The sequence below is a fragment of the Macrobrachium nipponense genome, chromosome 26, assembly GCF_015104395.2.
Source record: "Macrobrachium nipponense isolate FS-2020 chromosome 26, ASM1510439v2, whole genome shotgun sequence".
Taxonomy (NCBI): Eukaryota; Metazoa; Arthropoda; class Malacostraca; order Decapoda; family Palaemonidae; genus Macrobrachium; species Macrobrachium nipponense.
The window spans coordinates 72,354,296-72,375,490 of record NC_087215.1 but is presented as its reverse complement, the minus strand read 5'-3'; the positions used below and the strand labels follow the sequence as shown (position 1 = coordinate 72,375,490).

The 21,195-nt window shown below is 44.7% G+C and overlaps 1 protein-coding gene across 1 annotated transcript in view; it reads right to left on the bottom strand.

Annotated features, from left to right (window-relative positions):
• Positions 1-4,940: 4,940 nt before the first annotated feature.
• Positions 4,941-21,195, bottom strand: part of LOC135200403 (rab3 GTPase-activating protein non-catalytic subunit-like) — a gene marked incomplete at its 5' end in the record, with an annotated part of 31,411 nt that continues 15,156 nt past the window's right edge. The window contains 5 exon segments of the mRNA XM_064229034.1: positions 4,941-5,141; positions 6,113-6,265; positions 6,600-6,725; positions 6,962-7,111; positions 16,017-16,235. Of these exon segments, the coding sequence (XP_064085104.1) occupies positions 4,980-5,141; positions 6,113-6,265; positions 6,600-6,725; positions 6,962-7,111; positions 16,017-16,235 (810 nt within the window).

Sequence of the window (21,195 nt, the reverse complement as noted above, 5' to 3'; positions counted from 1 at the left end):
AAGTCAATTTACGCTTCATTTGACCTAATGAAATGCATTTGAGCAATAGCATCAATAAAAACCTTTCCATGATTTTACTATACACAGAACAGAGGATGTGTGGTACCAGGTACTGAAGCATCATGTTACCTCAACAGAATGTGGATAGTATTAGTTCTTTGCTAAATGAGAAGCAAGCACTAATTTTCAGAGGCATGGGAACTAAAATTGCCATTAGAAGTTCTTAGTGATGATCATGATTAGGTAACAAGAGTACCTTCTTCATGACCTCTTTATTAGTTTGACATGGGTACAATGGCAAAGGGTTCTCCTGCTTTCTTGTAGATGACATGAAGGCACTACAAACAGTCTGTGGCAAGCCACTTTAAGGAAGCTTCTTAACATGTGTCTTAGAAAGATTATAAAGGACTGTAGCGAGGTCTCACTTTTGTGGTGGGGGGGGGGGCACTTAGGAGGAGGAAACTCCTTCTAAAGAATAGAGAAAACTAAGTTCACATGGTTTAGACAAGTCTAGAACAAAGGATAGAGCATCCTGAGAGCAAACAGAGTATAGTCCTTTGTGAATACCAAAAACTTTTCTACATATTTCTAAAGTAAGAGGAATAATTCTACCTCTTAGGGAAGTTGGGAGATTGTGGAAAGAATTTTCTTTGAAGAAGTCAATCTTGAAAAGCACTTTAAAGGTTCAGTATCGCATTACAGCATTAAGTTTTTCTGACGACTTCAAACGACTACTACTCTCTTAAAGTGAAAGCTGAATAAACCTATGAGAAAATAGGTCCAGGGCCAAAATGTTTTGATAGGACCTGCTGGAGTTAGGCAGAGAACCCAGAAGGTCCACAAAGAAGAGAAAGTACAATACAGTAGATGTTACTTTTGTTGGGTCATCCCATGCCTGCTGGATACAACAGAAACCTTGCTGAGCAGCTGAGCAGCGTTTTTGTTAAACTGAATGAAGGAAATTTTAAGTATCCAAATTCACAAATTGCAAGTTACACGAAGGACTGTGATATCTGACAGTGTAAAATGGAGAGCATGGACAGACTAAAACAAAGGTGCTGAGGGACTGGTTATGGTTACTTGGATTAGCTCATTAGGAAGTAATGAAGAACAATGCATCATGCAAAACTAATGTACAGTTTTCTGTCTAATGACTGCCATTTATGAAACTGGATAAAAAAAAAACTCTGCACAAATGAAGTTTGAATGCAAAAAAACAATAAAACTTATTTTTCATAGAAAATTTTATTCAATTCAATCAGCGCTAGTATCACAATTTCCAAAGATCAATAGCATCAGGCAATGATGGCAAACATGAAATGAAAATGTCATGGACCCAAGAAAGATGGTCCTAATTTAACCCTAACCAAGATTCACCATACTTTAAAATGCATGATCTTTGCCATATTTTAAAAACTGGAGACAATGAATACTTTATTCCTATGTAGCACCACAGAACATGATGACTGATGTTCCATTTACTTTAGAGACAAATTAGTTAGAGAAACTGATAGCATTCAAAGAAGAAAGTACAGTAGTATTATACAAAGAAAACAGACTTGCCTTTTAGGAAAACAAAACCACACCAAATTGTTTTATGTAACTATTTAGAATTTCAGTACCTAGCTAACCAAACCATGGTAGATTTTTAGTAATAAATGCTGTTGGAGAAAAGTTAACAATTTTGAAATAAAAAACTTAACAGCAGGGCACAAATAGCGGAAAAAAACCTGTAGTGATCCCTACCTCAGATTCTTACAAAGAATCAATATGCACTGTCCCTTACATGGGAGTATGTTACAGTACACTTCAAAGAACTATAGGAAAAGTGGGGCTGAGCTTTGTCTGTTTGCATATAGAGCACTGTGTGTGGGACAATAGAGATTAGTTTTGTATGACAAGGCAAATGGCATTAACGGTTCTCTTAAACGTTATCTCTTGCTGAATGGCACTGCTTGATCTTATGCATTTCATCTTTTTATTATGGTTTCTTTTTGTTCAGTTCCTCTGTTCTTTCACATACATTTATTTTCATTTTTTCTACCTGTTCACACGCAATAACTTCAGATTTAACATGCTCTAGTTATCCTCTCACAGACACAAATCCTTTCAGCAACCCAGTGAGTCTCAATGTGTCACTCAGTGGTCATGTCAAATGTCTTTTATAATTTAGAATAATTAGCCTAACTGAACATACTACATATACTTGCAGATCATGCAGTCCTCAAGTTGTCACCAGCAGATCATTTCACTCATTACATGTATCAAGTGAGTTTCATTTTCAGTAGACTAAACTAAGCTCAACTTTATGAAGTGAGTCATACAATAAGTTAGTACCTATTTAACAATATTTGCATGCAGAGAACTTATTACCTTAAAACGGGCAATCAACTGCTAAGGAGGATTCCCTGTTTATAGCCAAGTTTTTGTTATGCCAGACTTTCCAATAACCCCTTATCAAAAATATGCCCAGAATCTCACAGCCATTCCTACAGAAGAAAACACTGTGAAATGGGTTTTGCACAAAACTGCTAATTTTAATGATCACTAGTTAGCAATGCTTACAGATTTGGGGTGCTAAATAAATGTATTCAAACATCTAATAACAAACCTTGCAAATAGATATAGTACTGTTTATGTAAATACTACATTCAATGATCACTAATAAGCAATGTTTGCTGATTTAAGCTGGTAACTTCCTATAAATTCACATGGTTCATAAGTCAGTGACAAAATGCATACAGTATTTCATTAGTGTTCATTTTCATCCCCCTTTTTATTTAGTTATTTTTACTTTTTATGTAAAAATGTTATGCCATAGCATACCATAGTATATTACTTGTTAAAAGTCTCTGTGTTAATAATTATTTTCAAGCGCAACTGTAGCCTAGCCTTTTGTGCTGAAGTTTGGATATGTTACACACACTGATTTTGTACTTCACGCATGATATATACAGCCCCTCACAATTGAGCTAAAACTTAGGTTTAAAAAATATGCATGAGTCACAAATATATACGATACTTAATATGGTAGATGCACCTTGAAACCCCACAATTTCCATTTCCAAAACCAAAACATGGTAACCCCTCAACACATCTAAGGTTTGGGGGGAGGGGGGGAGGGGGGGTGTTTAGCCTTCTGATAACACAGACCTATAGTAGTAGCCTACATTAAAGTATTCCAAGTATCACACACTTTTTCCAGTAGGTACATAATTCCAAATGATTTTTAGTCTAAACTTTGCTATACTACTTCACTCATTCAGTCTACAGAGATTTACCCGCAAAATACATCATGCCTAATAAGGTAGCCTATTCAAAATACTGTCTTAAAATGTAGCTAATAAGTTAGGAACTCTAATAAGTTGATAATGAGGGGTTACTGCCTTGTGAAAGGAAATTATTTCTCAATTGATTACTGTTGCTTTCTGACGCCAGAAGAAGATATAATTCAAAAGGTGTATTTCTCTGGATTACTAACAGAAATTACTCTTAATTTCATTTCAAGGTAATCAAGGTATCTACCATGCTTTGGTGTAATCCAGATCTCTCACTAACAGCATTGATAACAAAATGGCAGGCATTAGATGATTAACTACATGTCAATGAACAAACTAAATCTTCTGCAGCGAATAGACACTATTATTCTTTACCATCAGCATAGATATCCTGTTAGGAATAATAGTGCTTGTATGGAAATTGTAAATGTATTTTCAAAAAACTGAGTGAGCAAAACATAACAAAAAAATATTATGAAATAACCCAGACAGTACCTATCAATTAGAAATTCTGATTTCAAGAACACCTGAAGGGCAACATAGTAGTCCCTGGGAATGACAAGTCTGTACCTAGTCAGAGCTACTTCAGTCATCGGATGAACAAAAATCTAACTATAATAAAGCTTGTCAAAAATATATATATTATATATAAACAGAAAAGCCACATTGAAGTAAAAACAAACTAAAAGAATAAATGATGCTTTAATTTCCTTACTTTGTATAGCCATGAAATGAAAGGTGACAAATGGATGATAATGATGATCATGATTATTTTTTTAACATTAAACAAAGGAACCAACACCAGGAACCAGACAAATAGTGGATAGAATCTTCATGATGATGCAGTATGATCACATGCACAGATTTTTATTAATTAATGTCATTAATCTCACAACAAAACTGTTTGAAAAATTTCCAGTAGAAAATATAAGACTTCTTAAAAAGAGGAAAACGGGTTTTATAACAGTTCCCCAAAATAAGAAAATGCTAAAGATTTCTAAAGATCATTACACACACAAGTCATGAAAATTTTCAATGCTTGGAAAATCTCTTAGAGGTGTCAAGGTCCTTTATCTTACAGAACACTGCATACTTTCCATGACATACTCTATTGCAGAGTAGCCAAGTACCTTGAAAATTTCCTTGGATTTCCTAAAATATATAGAACTCTATAGTCTTTTTTTGATGTCTCATTGGCTATCCCAATGAAAGTACATACTTCAAAATTTCCTAGGTTTGCCTTTGCCTGCTACTATTGTACATGATTAATGTCATGTTTTCCTATAAAAACAGCCTAGATTTTCTTTATTTACAGTTGCAACATCCTTCAGTGCAGTGACTCTGGCACCACAGAGCCTATATGTAAATAGTCTACCTAACATTACCAGTTTGACTGAAAATGGAAACTCCAAAAACAAGGAAAAGAGGACTTACAAGGACAGTCTGCAAGAACAGTATTAAAAAACTTCATGCAAGATTCCATTCACTCCAAATATACACATTATACTTAAGTTTTAAAACAGCATATAAAAACACCACCAAACCTTACCCATAATTTCCATTCAGTAACAAAAAAAGGGAGAGAAATGCAGGAATGATGGCCAACAAATAAATATGAAAGACATTACATTATGATACAGCGTGATATTGAAAACTCCCAGCTGTATCTAATAACAAAACCCACCATCTGCATAGTTACATTTAAGAGTTACTTTTATCTTTCAGGAAAGCCAACACTGTATCGTACAAGGCTGTCGCCATTTTGTATTCTTGACTGGAATCTTGTAACAGATTAACAGCACGGGTAAGCAACTGCAATGTTCGGTCCAAGGGAACGTCTGGGCAACGTAGACTTCCACTATCCTGTAAACAAATTTTTCTTTCAAAACCACAGATCTCATTCCTAAGATAAATAAAAAAAAACTAAGAAATACACATTTATAATTTATCATCATACGTATTGCAAATAATTAGCTGTTCATGTGCCACAAAGTCATCCTAGATGATTCAGTCCTTACAAGAAAGATAGAAACTGTATTTCTGCTAGGAGTACTGTTCATGTGTGGGAAGATTCCTGTCTTGAACAACCAAATCTAGTCTCATGCAGCTGCAACCATCATTAGTCATGTGTCTGCAACCAAATATTACTGCTGTTTTGAAGTTTCTCAAACATGTAAATGTAATTTCTTGTGTTTTGAAAAGGAATTGAAGAGTTTTCCTACCTAGTTTTCTAACCTGATGATTGAATAATTTCCACCATTTGGTGAGTAGCAGTTTGCCCAAAAATTACATAGGTACTATAGTAGATTCACATCAACCATGCATCTGATGTCTAGGCCAGTCCCTTACGATGCTCCTGATTGGCTGTTGATAAGCCAATTACAGGGATGGAAACTCTCAGTCTCTCTCTCGAGAGTTCACATAGGCAGGATGTATGTTCCACCTCCCCTGAGGGATACTTTTGATGGCTGCATCGTAAGGGACTGGCTTAGGCATCAGATGTACGGTTGATGAGAATCTATTATAGCTCTCTTTTCTGAGGCAGAAAGGCTTCTAGTGTTTCATATTCCAAGTCTAATGTTAAGTTCAATTTACAAAGTTCCTTGTACTATTAGTATGGCTTTACCATTTTGATGCTGGAAAGTATTAGCTAGTTAGCTAATGATGGGAAAAAGTTAGCATTTAATGACAGAAACACTCTAAACTCTGTCATTTCCCAAATCTAGTTTAATTTGAATGAATATTAAGATACATGATGTAAAGATTATTACTTTCGCAAAAAATGTCTACTAAAATAATAAATGAGGCAAGCAAGAAACATGATTCAGACTTACACAAGATTTCACCCATTCAGTAATCGTCGGAGAGGTGAGAGCCATGTGGTGGGCAGTTCGTTCTGACGTTACCAGTAGGTAATGAAGCCTCTGTCCAGCTATCATGACTAGTTGAGACCCCAGGAGTGGACCATCATTTACTAGAGGCAATGCCTGCAACATTTAAATACAATTACAAGATCCAATGTAAAACATCTCAGTGTCTAACTGAAAAGCTAAACTATTTAAATGGGAAAATGAGAACATTATTTTTACACAATTTCTTTTGTTCTAGAGGAAGTCATGGACTAAAAAATACCTTAAAATAAGTGGTTTCATATATACAGTAAGAGGAAGATTACAGGACTTGACCACGAGGGAGATGTCATACCAGAGTACTGAGCAGTGTTGGTTACTACGTAAGAAATGGGCATTTACTTTTCTACATCTCCTGGAGACTTGCATATCAGTAAAAAGACCTAGAATAAAATTCACTCTAGAAGCTCACCTCCTCTGCCATTGTATCCTGTGCAGATGTATAGAGTTCACAAATATAATGTCGGTGTAATACGTCTAATGATACTCCCCACGCCCTTCCAAGGTCTAAGACTTGGTGGATAGTTGTGGGATTATCCTGAAAAATTAATTGCTGAGAATTACCAAGTGGTTAAATATTTGTAATGTATTGTTATCTTAATGTAGCTGCACATTGTATGAAAAATATATGGAGAATAAAGATGAATTTACAGGCAACAGTATACCACACAGCCAATTTAGAAACAAGTTGTGATAACAAAAAGTTACTTCTAGCCAAATATGATACAAGCCACAAAGACCTTAGAAAAATAAGTAAATTTACAAGTAAGTCACCTGTTTCTGGTTTCCGTCATCTGGCAAAGATGACACAGCTGCCGTTATTACCCGGCACAACAGTCCTAATCGAGATTTGGCAACAGCCCCTTCAGTGTAGCCTCCTATCGTCCAACTTGTCGTAAGAGGCTTGAATAAAACACTGCGGCCCTAGAAACAAATATAAAAGTGAGACTTTCTCATTAATTTATGTGTTGAGCAAGGAGCATAAATTTATCTTTATGAAAATTCCAACTAAAGACATCTTAATTTTCTATTTGAAACTTGAAAGCTGGAGAGTTACCATATAAAACTACATGCTGACAGAAGGTATAAAATTTTCTTCAGTATAAATCAATACAACAGCAGAATTTAATCAGAATGAGTCATTCAGCGGGTAAACAATGTTTCCTTAGATAAATCTTACCCTGGTTTTTTAATGAAAGAATACAAAAACATGATAAACAAATTTCAAGAATATTTTCTTTACAGAGATACAAAAGCAGTCATTACATAGTAGGTATACGAGTCAGCCATCATCTGCTTGCTACAAATCTTGTTAAACTTAAGGTCTATTATCTCTGACTAACAGCTATAAGCTTTAGTAGACATCAAGTTTAAAAACTGTATTAAAGACTTCTTAGAAGCTTTCTAGTCATGGTTTCTGAACTCTTCTTAACAAATAGATAACAACTTTCATATAAGAAAACCTATATAATTTTCAAAATATTGAGGAAAGCTACTCTGGGCAATTTAAAATGACAATTTGTCGAAAATTGCATTTTTCCTAACATACAAACTGAGGTCCTTTAACAATAGGAAGTAGCTAGCGGCAGCTGGAACGGTCGTAAGCTTCGAACAAGGGGAGAACGGTAGTTAACTGCTTGTCCGACCGTCGCGCGCCGCGCGACTGGGAGGTAAACAAATCACTTTGCTTTTGGCCCATGCAAAATACGCAGAGTGAGGGGTGGCTATGAGGAGGGACTTTTATGTTAAAGGACCTCAGGTTTGTATAGTTAGGAAAAAATGCAATTTTCGACAAATTGTCATTTGTTCGATACGTAATACAAACCCTCGGTCCTTTAAACAATAGGAAGACTCACTTCTTGGTGGGAGGAATCTGAGTCTTTTTGATGAAGAGACTGGTGTTCGTCCATCCCTGGAATGCCTCCCTGGTCGTAAGAGCGAGGGAGGGATCCAAGCCTCTGTCCGATTGATCGGGGTGTGCACCGCAGGATCAATGGTCAGACTATGGGCCGAGTACTAAGAGAGAGGCAAAGGCGTATCTCTTCGTACCAGCATTGTAAGAACTTTTTCCTTTACATGAGCAAATGTAAAGTAATGGGTTTGTCTCATGTTGGCATCCACTTCTCCCCCATTGTTGGAGAAAGTGGTGGATATTTACTCCTATCTCTAGTTAAAGAGATAGGATGGAGCTCTGTTGAATAGCTTACCTGCATCTGACTCCTTTCCAGCAAGGTAACGACCGTATCCCTCTGCCCACAGGTAGAGGTAGAAAAAGATGGTGAAGAGAAGCCAGTCACTCTCTCATTCACGCATTCATTCTCCCAGTCATACCAGAATCGATGCTGTTCTGCCTGCTCGGGTGCTGGGTAAGCTTACACAACGTGTTGAGCAGCCACCACAGGTCCCAAGGAAAAAGTATCCAAGGACTTGTGGGCAATATCCCGAAGGTAGAAGGGACGTGAAGGTGGTCTGGTGGCCCAGACACCTGCCTTCAGGACCTGCGCCACGGAGAAGTTCTTACGGAACGCTAAGGAGGGTCGATACCTCTGACTTCGTGGGCTCTCGGACGGAGCGTACGGATGTCGTCGCTACCATCAGCTTCGTACGCTCTCCTGATCACCTCACGCAGCCAGAAAGAAAGCGTGTTCTTGAAGACTTCTTTCTTGGTGACCCCAGTGCTAACGAAGAGGACGTCGACACTCAGGCCTGAGATGTCGAGTTCTCTTCAGATAGCGCCGTAGCGCCCTCACAGGGACAAAGCAGCATCTCATCCGCATCGTTATCGGTGAAGTCCAAGGAGGGAGGGGACGTGAAAGACTCGAACCTGTCGTCAGGGATCGACGGATTCTGAGTCTTAGCTACGAAATTCGGGACGAAATCGAGCGTCACAGATCCCCAGCCTCTGGTATGTTTAAACATCATAAGAAAGGCCATGTAGTTCCCCTACTCTCTTCGCCGATGCCAGGGCCAGCAAGAAGAGGGTCTTGAGGGTCAGATCCCTGTCTGACGACTCTCGGAGTGGCTCGAAGGGTCTTCGAGTCAAACTCGTAAGTACGAGAGTCACATCCCACGCAGGGGGCCTGAGTTCCGGGTGGGCAAGACCTTTCGAAGCTCCTCATTAGCAAGGATATCTGAACGAACGAATTCGAGATGTCCAGTCCCCTCAGTTTTAGGACGAGAGCCAGGGCGGCTCTATATCCCTTAACTGTGGGTACTGAGAGGAGCTTCTCTCGGCGAAGAAACACGAGGAAATCCGCTACCTGCTGAAGAGTGGCTCTGAGAGGAGACAGACCCTGTCTACGACACCAACCACAGAAGACGGCCCACTTCCCTGGTACACAGCTGCAGAGGACTGTCTGACGTGTCCAGCCATCTCTGTTGCTGCGCTACGAGAAAAAGCCTCTCGTTCGCAAGAGATGGTGGATAAACAGCCAGCCGTGAAGTTGAAGGGACTGGACGCGTGGTGGTACCGTTTCTACGTGCTGGGCTAGGAGGTTGTGCCAGGTGGGTAGTTCTCTCGGTGCGTCCGCAAGAAGAGCCAGCAGGTCCGGATACCAAACGGCTTGAGTCGTTTGGGAGCCACCAGGATCATTCTGAGATTGGGGGGGAGTGACCCAGCGCTCGAATGATCACTTTCCGAATCAGACAGAAGGGAGGAAAAGGCGTAAGCGAAGAGGTTGTCCCAGGGGTGTTGGAGAAAGCGTCCTCTGGCAAGCTGCCCTATGGGTCCGGCACAGCTGAGAAAAAAGGAAAACCTGAAGTTTTCTGGGTTGTTGTGCCGGGTGGGCGCACAGGTCTACGACCGGTCGCCCCCACAGGATTGGAAGAGCCTTTCCGCCACATCTTGGTGTAGAGCATTCGATCCTTATACACCTGATCCCCCCGACGGCTGAGCTTGTCTGCTACTACATTCCTCTTGCTGGAATGTAGCGTGCTGACAGCTCTATCGAGTGAGCCGTGGCCCACTCCGTGCACCTGCACTGTCAACTGATGGAGCGGAAGAGACACTAGCCCCCCTGCTTGTTGACATATGCCACTACTGTGGTGTTGTCGCACATCAACACCACTGAGTGTCCCACCAAGCGGTCCCGAAACTCTTGGAGAGCGTTGAACGCCGCCTTGAGTTCCAGGACATTGATGTGAAGGTGCTTTTCGTGATGGTCCCACACACCTGCAGTCAGCAACTCCTCCAGGTGTGCGCCCCATCCCCACCCTCGGGTCGATGCGTCTGAGAACAGAAGCATCTCCGGGGGGGGAGTGGCGTATAGGCACTCCTCTTAAGAGTTCTTGTCGTCGAGCCACCAGGCTAGGTCCTGCCTCACCTTGTCCGTGATAGCCACGGGAAAGTAAGGAGGGATCCCTGGCCTGGACCAACTCTCCCTTAGCCTCCACTGGAGAGACCGTAGGTGAAGACGCCCGTGAGGGGACTAACTTCTCGAGTACGACAGATGGCCGATCACGACTTGCCATTGCTGTGCTGCATGTTCCTGCCGCGACAGGAACGGGCCGGCTGCCTCCCTGAATTTGCTGATACGCAAGTCTGCGGGAAAAGACTTGCCCTGCTACCGTATCTATCAGCATACCCAGGTACTTCATCTTCTGCTTGGGTTCGAGATCGGACTTCTCGTAGTTTATCACGATCCCCAGATCGCGACAAAACTTGAGGAGTCGATCTCTGTCCTGTAGCAACTGCGAGCGGGAGCTCGCCAGGACCAGCCAATCGTCGAGATACCTCAGAAGGACGTATCCCGTTTCGAATGGGGCCCAAGCCGACACCAGAGTGGGAACACTCGCGTGAACACCTGTGGGGCGGTTGAGAGGACCGAAACAAAGGGGTTGCCCTGAAAAAATTGTTACACCGTCCCGTCGAAGATGAAGCGGAGATACTTTCTGGAGGACGATGGATGGGTATTTGAAAATACGCGTCCTTCAGGTCCACTGAAGCATGAAATCGTTCCCCCTGATCGAGTCGAGCACTGAGCGTGCCGACTCCATCGTGAACCGCGTCGTGCGAACGAAGCGGTTCAGGGGAGAGAGAGGGTCTATCACCGGGCGCCAGCCCCCGATGCCTTCTCCACTAGGAAGAGGCGGCTGTAAAACCCGCCCGGTGACTGGTCCTCCACGATTTCTACAGCTCGTTTCGCCAGCATGGTCTTGATCTCCTGTCGAAAAGGGAGGGCGTTGGTTCCTTTGGCTGATCCCACCGGGAACCAATAAGGGTTCTGTAGAGATGGACCGGTTTGGAGATGAGGGGGGGGGGGCCGAGATCGAAGGGTAGTAGATATCCATCCCGAAGGACGTCTACTATCCAGTTCTCGGCGCCGTAGCGCTGCCAAGTCGCCCAATGGCTCGCCAGGCACCCCCCCACTTCCGGCAGCAGGTGAGGGGAACGCCGTCCCTAGCGTTTCCTCCTCGTTTCGACTTCTTTCCAGCACCTCTCGGGGGAAAGGAGGGCTGGGAGGAGGGCATGGTTGCGGCCTCCATCCCTCGCAGAAAGTCGAAACAAAAAACTGGAGTCTTCACACGGGGTTTGGACACGGTGGTGCTTAACCCGTCTTCGCCGCCGTGGAAGCGCTAGCCAAAGCTCTTTGGTTTGGCCGCAGTTACTCGAGATTGCCCAGAAAACCTTCGAAGGACTGCCTGGTTGGGAACCTAAGCGGTCACTCTCGTCAGTGCGCGCCGTTCCACCGCAGCGTCCACCATCTCTCCAGGAAAAGAGAGCTGGGGAACTAACTAAGAAGGGGTCCATTTCGTAGCCCGAGTGCCGCTCACGCCAGCCCCTTGGTCACTCGGTAAGGACTGCGTCCCTACGTCGAAGAACCAATTTGGCCCACAGGTTAGCCAGTCTGATGGGCGAGGTAAGAGATTGCTCTTCCTCCAGACTGGCACAGTCTCCTAAAAGAAGCGTCGTCTTCTTGAGAGCAGAACTCCCGGAGCCGGCCGCTACTTTGGATATTGTGAGGGACCACAAATCCAACCAGGAAACTGCCTGGAATGCTGCCATAGCGGTAGATTCCAGGGCAAGTGCCTCCTGCTGCGAGAACCATAGGTTCTCCGACAGGAGCTGCTGCAGGGACACACCTGGAGTCAGCCTCGCTAACTCGGGTTAACCTGTCTTTCGGCAGTATCGGGTCTTCCGATGGCAGTAGAATCGCCTCTGCCGCTGTAGAGGAGGAGGGAAGCAGCTTAGGAGACCGTCGGATTTTAGCGAGTCCTCCCGTCCTGAGACGAGATTCTCTACCTGATCCAGGACTGAGTCCGCAAGCTCTGATCGTGGCAACCCCATCGTCATTTTGGGCTCCCTCTTGGGACCCCAAAATGACTCGAGCCGGGACGTGGGCTCTGCTGGTGGTAGCGGCGATCCTTCCGCGAGGTCATTATGCAGACGCATCAGCTTAATGACCTCTGCGAAGGTCCTCTGTATCTCGGGCGTCACAGCGTCTTGTGGAGTAGGACCGTCCAGTCCCTCCAGCAAGAGCATATCCCTCGATACTCCTCCTTCAGAAGGAGGAACAGCGACAGACCCCTGACGGTCGCCTCCAACTACTTTGCGCGTACGTCCTGGTCGGTCCTAAGACGTGCCTGAGCCGTACGGCGTCATAGCGGGTCACGAGCGGCGCACCTCTCGTGATCGCTCCTGGTACTCGCTCCTCCCGGTATAGCCCGAGGAGGTGAAGGTACGGGAGAGGCAGACCCTGACGCTCCCCCTCCGCTCGCTGGCAGGACCAGCGTGCGTGGAGGGCTGCTGCTGATCGTCAACCGCGGTGACGGTCGAGCAGTAGGCCTAGCGTCGCCGCTCGCCTGGGGCCGATTGGCTCGGCTGAGAAACGTCGAGGACCGATCTCTAGCGTCAGGCGACTGAGCTGGTCACCGTCTCCGCCCGCGGTCCCATCGGGAGCGGCGGACGGGTGACCTGCTAGGCTCCCTTTCGCGTCGAGACCGGCCAGCGTCCTCTCGGCGCGTCAAACCGCTGGTACCAGCCGTGGCTGGTACCGGCGGGCCGTGGGGACTCCTTCCTCGCCTCAAAACCCGTGGAGCCGGTCAGCGACCGTCATGTCAGCCCGAGCAGCCAGTTGGTCGCTGCGAGAGCGTCCACTGGCCTGGCGAGAGTCGTGTGCACGGACTCTCGCCAGTCTTCTGCTCCGCGCCGCTGTCTTGACGGCGAGCGAGCTCGGACGTCAAAACTTGGCTGGGACGGTCCTCTTTGGAAGAGCGTCCACTCGGTGCTTCTCGCGAACGAGAAGCGGCCGCGAGACGGAACCTGGTTTAGCGGCAGAAACCGCTAGCACCAGGTGAGGACGCACCAGCCGAGGCTGATGCACCTCTGGTCCCCGTCGACTTCTTCTTTGCAGAAGAAGCGACGGGCCCTGTACCCGAAGGAACAGGAGGACCAGCAGAAGAGCTCCCCAACTCGCCTGATGCGAGCCGGGCCCTTAGAAGATCCCGAAGGAGTCTTCTTAGGGGGGGAGGAGGCAGCCTTCTTCTTCTTCGGCTGTTTAGCCTTAGAAGTCGAAGGGGAAGGAGAGGCAGCAGACGACGAAGAAAGACGATGAAGACGACGACGGACACCTTCTTCTCTTCCTCTTCTTCTTCGCCAGGCTCCGCAGGACAGACGTCAGGTCTTCCATCCAGGAGGGAGCCGGGGCAGTTGCCGAAGCAACAGGGCCCGACTGCACCTGTCCGGAAAGACCTGAGACTGTTAGACAACACCAGCAGCAGGAACAACAGGAACAGGTCGGGAACAGCAGGAACGGCAGGAACATCTGAAATGGAATGTGCAGGCCTATCTGAAAAAGGAAAGAGTAGCTGGAACGGCAACAGGTACGGGCCAGGCCACCGGCAGGTACCCCACGGGAGGAGCCAGGCGTCCTGTCGGACAGTCAACCGTCCATACGTGGCATATTGGCGGGCAGGGTCAGGGGGGTACTCTTGTAGGGCAGCGGGAAAGTACCGGGGTCGGCAAAGGAAAAAAAAAATCCATTGGTGGTAGGTTCGGCATCGTCCCTCGTTTTGGGAAAACGGGCGGGGGAAAGGGCGGCAACAATTGGGCGTTTTTTGTTACTTGCCACCGTTGGGTGTTCACCGACCATTATATTGGGGCGTATATAACCAGATTGTGGTGGCAATTCTCATACGCTCGGTCGTCGTTAAATGTGGTAGTAGCTGGTGGGTAAACCCATCCATAGGAGTGGGGACCACCGCCGACCCCGCCAAAAACCAGGCTGAAGAAACCAAAAAAAAAAAACCCATGGACTGCTGGGCCCCCCACCACTCCCTTAGCGCAGGTCCCCCAGCGGGACTCCCACACCACCTTTGTCCCAAACAAGGGGTTTCGGTCCCCTTTCGCGTGAATTGGCAACAACCTGCGGAAAAGGAAAAAGCAAAAAAAACAGTCGGGGTTAATTGGAGGGGGGGGGCCTTTCCCCCGCCGCCTCTGGGGGGCGAAAAAACCCACCCCCCCCACCCCCCAGAGGCGGAGGGGGGACGGGAAAAGATTCCCGCAGTACAGCTTGGTACCGTTTCCGGGGTAGGGCGGGCGGCCACCATCCTCCAACCGCTCGGGACGGGATCGAAGAGAGGGGAAAAAAAGGGAAAAGGACTCCCGCTACCCCCCACCCCGCAGGGGGGGGGGAAAGGCGCGAAAACGTGGGGGCTGGGGACCGGGGAGGCAAGGAAAAGAGGGAACGGAAGTGGTCCGGTCCACCCAAAAAAAGGGAAGTCCCAAATTGGAAACTTTCCGATGGAACTTCTTGGGGCCGGGCCCCTAAGGGTCTCTTAACCTTTTGCCCCTCGTTTAACTAGCACCCCCCAAACTGCGCCCCTCGGGGGGGGGTACCAATTTCCATACAAACCACACTGGTTTCGTTTGCGGGAGCACCTCTCCCCCCCGCCCCCGGACAACGGAGTAACAAAACATCGTGGGGGGTGGGTTCCACCTTCAACCGAATGACCTGAAACCCTCCAACCATTTACCGCCCCTCCAGGCCCGGGGAAACACACTTCTTACGGGGCGACTGGGAGGGAGGGCGCCGGTGGGTGATAGTTTCCATTTTCTTTTTCCCCCCTCCAACTTCACTCATTTGCAAGAATAATAGAATTGAGAAAATAGTTTACTTACAAATCAACTACCTTGATATACAGAAATACGGAAAGAAAACAAAATACTCAAAAAGTTTGAAGCAAACGACAAAGCGGGCATGAGACTGATGGGCGAAAACAACGTCCTTTCCCACACACGGCCGGAAAGCAAAAAGTGATTTGTTTAACCTCCCAGTTCGCGCGGTCGCGCGACGATGGGACGGGAAAGCAGTTAAACTACCGTTCTCCCCTTGGTTCGAAGCTTACCGGGGACCGTTCCCAGCTGTCCGCTAGCTAATTCCCTATTGTTAAAGGACCCGAGGGTTTGTATTACGTAATCAGGAACCAACTAGTATGTATTTCTTATTACCATTAAAATTGAACTAAAGATTCCACCACTAGTTTTTAAGTTAAACAGTCCCTCTTTTTTTCTTTAAAAATGTTAAAATAGAGACATTATGTAAAGACAGGTGAAAATAATAGGTCATAACAACTTTCTAATGCAATTTTACCACATTGTGTACACTGGTTCCAAAAAACATTCAGTTATGACTTCAAATACTAATTATCATGATTTCTATCTATAAAAAACTGTATGTGATATTGTCAGCTGAGCAGCTCTGGGCACCAAAAAAGTTGGAGACCCAAACGTATTTAGGTAAGAACTATACAAACAGAAGGGTAAAGAAGAGTGGAAGGTTGTAGTCGAATTAAACCACAAGAAAGACATGCTCCTACTTTTATAACTTACCTTTCCATCAACATAAGACAAAGGCCTGACAGATTTAAGGTTATGATGAGTAACAAGAAACAGGACCATAACCAACTGGTAATGCTGATACACCAAATCATAGCATGACATTTTCTGCATAACTGTTAGTTCAACCAAAGAAGGCGATCCCTCCATGCCAAGCCAAAATCTGTCAGGTGACATCACGAGTGGCTTCTCCACTTCACATACAACATTAGCCTGTAATGAAATGGTGTTTGTGTGTTTTTTTCTTTTATTGGATATCCGTAAGAAAAAGTACTGTAGAACCTGTGTTGGAATTAAAGTACATTATATCAAAGTTTGCATAAAGTCCTTTGCATTTTGGCAGTGAAGGTTCCGCAATTCCTAATGGCATCTGGAATTATTTAAGTTAAGGTACAGGCTGACTCTATAAGGCCTCACAATAATGTAAGTTGGCTCTCTGTCCTTATCATTGAGGGAATTTGCTTCAAATTTTCACATTGTCACTAGTCAGTCAATATTTAAAATTTTTCTACAGTACTGGGGAAACAAAAACTAAACCTCTAAGTTTACATTTTAAAAAAGTTGCAGCCCAAAATAGTTTTCCTAAAACAATCAATCTAACTTTAATATACTACAAACTCTCAAAGTTTGACTGAATTTAGTGAACTCATCTCTAAGATGTGAATTTTTACTTCTTTAGATTACAGTACAAGTTTTGAGAAAATGTTAAAAGGAAAAACTATTGCATAATGTGTAATAATTTCACAAGTGTCATGATAGAAAGCCAATTTTTTCAATGCATTTACTTTTGTTATTAGAAAAGGGATTTTGACGAAGGAAAACAATCTATTTCTGGGTGATTGGCTCGTGTCGGCCTATGAAAGTATCCTTAATATCATTCTTTCTAGGTAAAATTAGCCTAAAATTACCAGAGACAAAATTAAGAAATGTCAGTAAAACTGACTCGCTCACTCTTAAAAAGAAGTGTCGGTATGATATATGGGCGAGTGTGGAACACTACCACGAGACAGACACAATTAGAAACTTCCTATCAGAATCCCCCCAGAGAGAGCTGATACTAACGGGCGATGCAGCCTCTACTACTACTACTAGAGGACGCCACGGACAGCAGCGCCCCTAGCGGACATCCTTAATCAAAATAGCTAAATACATCTTGTCCTGCAAGGGGGGAAAACAAATCATCAAGGGGGGGTTTTCATAGGGCGACACGAGCCAAATCACCCAGAAATAGATTTTTCCTTTCGTCAAAATCCCTTTTCTGGGCTCAGCTCGTGTCGGCCTATGAAAGAGTACCAGAGAAACAGACAAGATGGTAAAAAAGGAACAATGAAAAACAGTGTAAAATGATGGATATAATATAAGCAAATCAATTACAGCATACAGATTAAGCACTTAAACTAACTTATATTAAACAGTAAAATAATAGAACGTTAGTAATCTTAAAGTACTTAAATGGTAATTACAGAAATTACAGAGCTGCATGTAATATAAAGAAAAAAGGAGATTTACTTAACAAAAATACAAGATATACACATTCATGTGCCCTACCCTAGCATAAAATAAGGGTAGGTACACTGAAATCCATCATTAATACAAATAGTGCAACAACATATATACAAACATTGTGACTGGAGTTCATCATAATACAAAAATGGTGAATATATACAAACATATTGTGTCCTACCCTAGCATAAAAATAAGGGTAGGTACACCAAAGTACATTATTAGTACAAATGTGGATGTCCCTAGCAAAAAAATAAGGGACAATCCACTATATGAATCAACGGCTAAGGCTATGATGTTGAGTAGCCTGCGATAGGGTGAGGCATGTTGGCTGATGTAGGTAGAAAGGAGACCATGGATTTAAACTACAACTACTATACAGTATCAGGGGAAACTATGTTTTCCCGCTGCTACTGCTGAAAACTTTAAAGATTCCAAGGACTTTAAATAATGCCGTTTAAAGACTGTCGGTGATTTCCATCCAGTATACTTTCTAAGATCCTCAAAGTTCATATGTTGAAAATAATTAATTGAGGTGGCTACTCCCCTGATATCATGTGCTTTTGGGAATGACTCAGGGTTGGCTTGTTTAATGAAGTAAAGGATTTGCTGTCTAATACCTTTTACTGATAAAGTACCACCTTTTTCTCTCATGAAGAGAGCACCTGAGGATCTAGAAGAAGTACGAGATAGAAAGGCTCTAAGAGTTGATACTGGGCAGAGAGAAGGATCCTGTGGAAGTGGGATAACTTTCCAAGGAGCCCACCTTGCAAGAGGATCCTCATTTTTGGCTAAAAAGCTACGATCCGGAGCAAGTAGAACTTCTCCTGATGGGAGGAATTCCACATGACCCGCATCCCTGGATAGAGCCGACAGTTCTGAAATTCTAGCTCCTGAGGCTAGGCTTAATAAGAATAATGTCTTCCTCAGGAGCATTATGAATGTACAAGATGAGTTGTCAGTATCTGAAGCTAGTTTGAGGACATCATTTAAGAACCATGAAACTGTAGTAGGCCTCTGAGAAGGTCTAAGTCTAGCGCAGGCTTTAGGGATAGATGTGAAATAAGATTCAGTCAGATCTATCTGAAAAACCTACTTGAAAGATTTTCTTCAAAGCCGATTTATGAGTGGTAATCGTGCTAGCTGCTAAGCCTTTTTCAAATAAGGATCTGAAAAAGGATATAGCCAAATTAACTGTCATGGTTGTAGTGTTCGATTCCCTCAAGAAAGATGCTAATTTTTTTAACAGCAGATGCTATTGTCTAACAGTTGGACTCTCTATCTGATTCTAGGAAGAGAAATTTTATTTTTGATCAATGTCAGCATCTTTATTAGCCGCAAACTTCATGAAGTCCATAAAGTTAGGGTCTGGAGAGTTCCTGAGGAAGCGAACACAGTCCTCATTTGTACTGATTGTGATAGCTTGGGATTGGGGATCCGTTGAGGTCGGAGACCCAATTCCAGAAGAAGAGGATACCAGTTGCTCTTGGGCCAGTCCGGTGCAATCAGAGCTACTATCCCTTTGAAAGACCTTAGTTTGTTTAGGACTTTCAAGAGAAGATTCACTGGAGGAAAAACATAAATTCCCCTCCACTGATTCCAATCCAACGACAGGGCGTCCGTGGCATAAGCCAGAGGGTCCAGGTTGGGGGCCACATAGCAAGGAAGCTTGTGGTTCGCTTGTGAGGCGAAGAGATCCACTTGGAGACCTGGGACCCTCCGGCTTACCCACTGGAATGACCCGACGTCCAGAGACCACTCTGATTCTAGAGGAACTGACCGGGACAGGGCGTCTGCTATCACATTCCTTACTCCTGCCAGGTGAGTGGCAGACAGATGCCATTTGTGTTTGTTTGCTAATCGCAAGATGGCTATCATGACATTGATCACATGCTTGGATTTGGACCCTCCTCTGTTGATGCAATGAACTACCACTGCATGTCCAAAACTAGCCTGAGATGAGACTTCTTCGGGGGAAGCAGTCTCTTCAGAGTAAGAAATACCGCCATTGCTTCCAACACGTTTATGTGGGAGCTGGCGAAATTTGAACTGACCAAGTCCCCTGAACCTGTTTGAACTGAGAGTATCCCCCCCACCGGACAGGGATGCATCCGTGTGAATGGTTAACAGTGGGAGGGGATATTGAAGGGGTACTTTCTTGGCTAAGTTCTTTACTTTTGACCAAGGCCGTAGTTGGTTGCGGAGGATCGTGGAATTACTGACAACTTGTCTCGATATTTGGAGTTTGCTTTTGACCGCCAAATTCGATTTATATCTTTCAGCCTTGCTTTCAGAAGGATATCTGTTACCGAAGCAACTGAAGAGACCTAGGATTCTCTCCTGGTTTCTTCTTGACGTTTGTTTGCATTTGAGAAATTGCCTGACAGATTTTGCTATTTCCTTCCGTTTGACCACTGGAATTGACAGATTGTGGGAAGACAAATCCCATTGGATTCTAGCCACTGAAACGAGATTCCGGAGTAAGTCGGATTTCGTTTTGTTTATCTGGAACCCAGATGTTCCAGAAAGTGAACTACCTTTTGGGTGGCTTTGAGACATTCCTCGACTGTTGGTGCCCAGATCAACCAATCGTCGAGGTATGCTGCTACCATGATTCCCTGAGCTCTCAATTGTTGTACAACCACTTCTGCTATCTTTGTGAATACCCTGGGGGCTACATTCAGACCGAAGGGCATCACTTTGAATGAGAATGTTTGATTTCCTAGTCTGAATCCTAGGAATGGGCGGAAGTGCCTGGCTATAGGGATATGATAGTATGCGTCTGTAAGATCGATGGAGCATGTGACGGCTCCACGCGGAAGTAAGGCCTCCTTACTTGCGAGAGGGTAAGCATCTTGAACTTGTCGCAGCGAATGAAAGAGTTTAGCTTTGACAAGTCTAAGATTACCCTTCTTTTGTGTGAGCCTTTCTTTGGCACGCTGAATAAGCGACCTTGAAATTTTAGATGTTTGACTCTCGCAATAGCTCCTTTCTGAAGGAGTTCTTCCGCGTAATCTGTCAATTCCTTTGACGGCAACTGATGAAATGATTTGATTGGAGGAGGATCTTTGATCCAACTCCAGCCTAATCCTTTGCCTTTGGACACTATGCTCTGTGCCCAATTGCTGAACCCCCACCTGTGGCGGAAGAGGAACAGCCTCCCTCCTACCTGGGGAGCCTCATTGTTGATGGGCGGGTTGGCCACCACGCCCTCCTCTGAACTGCCTGCTCCTCGTACCCCTTCCTGCGCCACGCTGACGAAAGTAACCTCTCGCCCTACCTCTCGGCTGAGTGTAGCCTTGAGTCTCATAAGTAGGGTTGAAGGCCGGCGAGATAGCGTAGGAAGTGGATGGCTGAGATTGCGGGGGGGGGCAACAGGAGGATAGGCTGGTTCTGCTTCGAGCTGGCAGGTTGTCCCTGTTGGGTAACCGGGTGGACCGCCTGCACAAATTGCTGCTGTTGCTGGAGTTTTTTGTATGGCTGGAACCTCTTACCAGCCTTCTTTGGTTTTCTTGCCAGCAGTGGGAACGGATTCCTGTTTCCTCTTTGAGGAAATACCCCACCTAGCTCTAAGGCTCTGGTTGAGTCTAGCAGCTTCGTGGTGCACCTCGTTCACCGCGGACTCTGGGAAGAGATCAGCTCCCCACATGCTGGCGGCCAGAGTCTATTA